This window comes from Seriola dumerili, unplaced genomic scaffold (genome assembly GCF_002260705.1).
Source record: "Seriola dumerili isolate Sdu_G_001 unplaced genomic scaffold, Sdu_1.0 BDQW01000505.1, whole genome shotgun sequence".
NCBI lineage: Eukaryota > Metazoa > Chordata > Actinopteri > Carangiformes > Carangidae > Seriola > Seriola dumerili.
Window position 1 is genome coordinate 38,306 of NW_019174760.1, and position 2,757 is coordinate 41,062.

At 38.4% G+C, this 2,757-nt stretch overlaps 1 protein-coding gene across 3 annotated transcripts in view; it reads left to right on the forward strand.

Moving 5' to 3' along the window:
* Positions 1-2,478, forward strand: part of LOC111235497 (STIP1 homology and U box-containing protein 1-like) — a 5,957-nt gene extending 3,479 nt beyond the window's left edge. For all 3 annotated transcript variants that reach the window (XM_022763946.1, XM_022763948.1, XM_022763947.1), the window contains exons 7-8: positions 251-367; positions 461-2,478. In XM_022763946.1, coding sequence (XP_022619667.1) covers positions 251-367; positions 461-586 — 243 coding nt within the window. In that variant the 3' untranslated portion in view covers positions 587-2,478. The remainder of the gene's footprint in view (positions 1-250; positions 368-460) is intronic.
* The last annotated feature ends 279 nt before the right edge of the window (positions 2,479-2,757 follow it).

The following is a 2,757-nucleotide window of genomic DNA, read 5'->3' on the forward strand; positions in this document are numbered from 1 at the left end:
TCTCTCTCTCTCTCTCTCTCTCTCTCTCTCTCTCATAGATAACCTGAGTGATGACAGTAAGATGACAAATAGAGTTTATGTACTATTGTATGTAATGTAATATTAATTTGATACTACAAATAATAATAAATTACCCCTTTAATGGGAAAACAAGTCAAATATCAGCAATTGTACATCGTCAATCAATCCCGGTCCCTCGGCACGACCCTGGATCACATGTGACCCGGTGTGTTCTCTGTGTGTTTGGCAGAAGCGTGAGATCCCAGACTTCCTGTGTGGAAAGATCAGCTTTGAGTTGATGAGGGAGCCGTGCATCACTCCCAGCGGAGTCACTTACGACCGGAAAGACATCGAGGAGCATCTGCAGGTAAAAGACACTGAGACACGTGTTTCATAAAATGTGTGTGTGTCTGTTGAAGCAAATAAAAATCAATAAGAAGAGTTTCTCCCTCTCTTTCAGCGAGTCGGACATTTTGACCCGGTGACGCGCACGCCGCTGACCCAAGATCAGCTGATCCCCAACCTGGCCATGAAGGAAGTAATTGATGCTTTTATTTTGGAGAATGGATGGGTGGAGGACTACTGACCAATGAGATGGAAGGGAATTTTATTTTGATAGTTCATGCTCAGAGGGGCTGATGCTCTGTCTCTGCTTTAAGTTTAAAGCTTTTAATTTGTTTAATGATCAGCTGGAAATTCACCGAACAGACAAACACGTTATTTTACTGCTCTGTTCTTTTCTGAATCATTTCCTGGAGAGAAATATGTCGTTTTCCATTAATTATTATAGGGGAAAGAGATCATTTTCAGTTAGTACACCAGGCTCTAATCAAATCTAATTCAATATTAAAGGTCCCGATTTCCATGAAGCACCTTGCAAAGAGTTACCCAGCTTTTATATATGTGGCACTTTATTTCAAAACAGAAACGACAAAATGCTTAAAGGAATAAGAAATGGAAGAAGGGAATGGAAAACAAAAGAAAGAAAGAAAGAAAGAAAGAAAGAAAAAAACCCAAAGAAGAAAATAGATTTTAAACGTTTGAATTCATCGGTGAACGGTAGAAACTTCAGCTGAGCTGCGGGACAGAGACGCAGCCTCGGCTCGTTTCTGTCTCGGTCCATTGGTTCCAGTTTGCAGCTGTTTACTGGGACCAGTCAGAGCTCAGCACCACAAACTGAACCTTCATTCTTACCATTACAGTACCTGCTCGTATCTGCGCTGTGCTCATATTTATCTTATTAAATCTGTTTTCCCGCCTTTCCCACTGTTTTTTGGGGGAATTACTGCAACAGCTGCAGACAGATGTTCACTGACACTTTAACAGCTGATTCATCTACAATGTCAGTTTGATCCGCTGCTGTTACTACGGAAACCCCGAGAGACAAGTTATTTTTTCATTTTTTTATTAAGGATTTTTTTAAAAAATGTGTTTGTTTTTGTAATTCTCATTTCAGCCACTAGAGGCTGATGTGCACCGCTGCCCCGCTCTAAAAGAAGTCTCTTTTTCCCCCCCAGGTGATTTTTAATTTCTCCATGAACTCTAAACACAAGGTACATATATGTCATATATATCTTGTGTTATGTGAAATTACTGTCATGTTTTTCTTTTGGATAGAAATGTATTTTAATTGACAAAGTCTTTCTGCATGAAGAGTATAAAGAGCTTTGAAGCCCATGTAATGATGAGGTCACAGTGTGGACCGTCACCCAGGAGACTGGGGTTTGAATCCTGTTTTATTTACTCACTTATTTATTTTATCATTTTCTGATAATTAAAAAGAAATCCCTTGTCCTTCAGGGCTTCCGTATATTTGATCCCTGTCAGATCAAAGTAATAGTACTGATGATCTGAGAATCAGCTGCTGACTACAATCAGATTAGTCTCTTCAGTGAATCAGATTAGATATTAAAGCTGCTTCTCTGGTGTCTGAACATTTCAAGTGTAAATGTTGTGTTTGCTGGCAAACTGAAAAATTGGAAACTGTAACGTCCTGTCAGAGAGTGTGTGTCTGGATGAAGTCAGTCGGTGGAAGGAACTGTTTTTGTTTTCTACACTGATGTTACTTAAAGACTCTTTTCTTTTTTTAATAAGCAGACTGACGCAAAAACTACATTTGTGATTTTTTTTTACTTACTTTTCTTGAGTGTGAAATCTTTTTTTAATTGCTTGTTTTCAGGACTTTGTGTAGCTTTGTGTATCTGTCATCTTGTATCAGTGTCACATACTGGAAACTGAAATCAAACTGAAGCCTGATAATGTGTTTTCATGTATTTTAGCCATTAAACTGGCTGTTGAAACGTTTCTGTTTAAATGTCACCTGTACTGTCCAGCTTGGGATCAAGCAAGTTCAGGTCTGATTCGCTGCATTTGATCTTTACACAAATGAGTTTTCAGTTGAGGCGACATCTTTGAATCATCACCCTGATGTTTGAAAATGTTCGGACGAAGTAAATGTTCCATGTTTTCTACTTTTGAGCTGCAGTTATTTGTGTTTATTTCACTCTGACGTGGAAACTATCGTGTTTTTGTGATTAATTATTGTTTAGACATTTGCACCAAGCAGCACAGTTACAGTTTAATGAGCTAAACTCCACATCTGGAAACATGTTCATATTTTCTGCCTCGTTTTGTGTCTCTTTGTGGTTGTTTTGTGTCTCTTTGTGGTTGTTTTGTGTCTCTTTGTTGTTGTTTTGTGTCTCTTTGTGGTTGTTTTGTGTCTCTTTGTTTTTGTTTTGTGTCTTTTTGTGGGTGTTT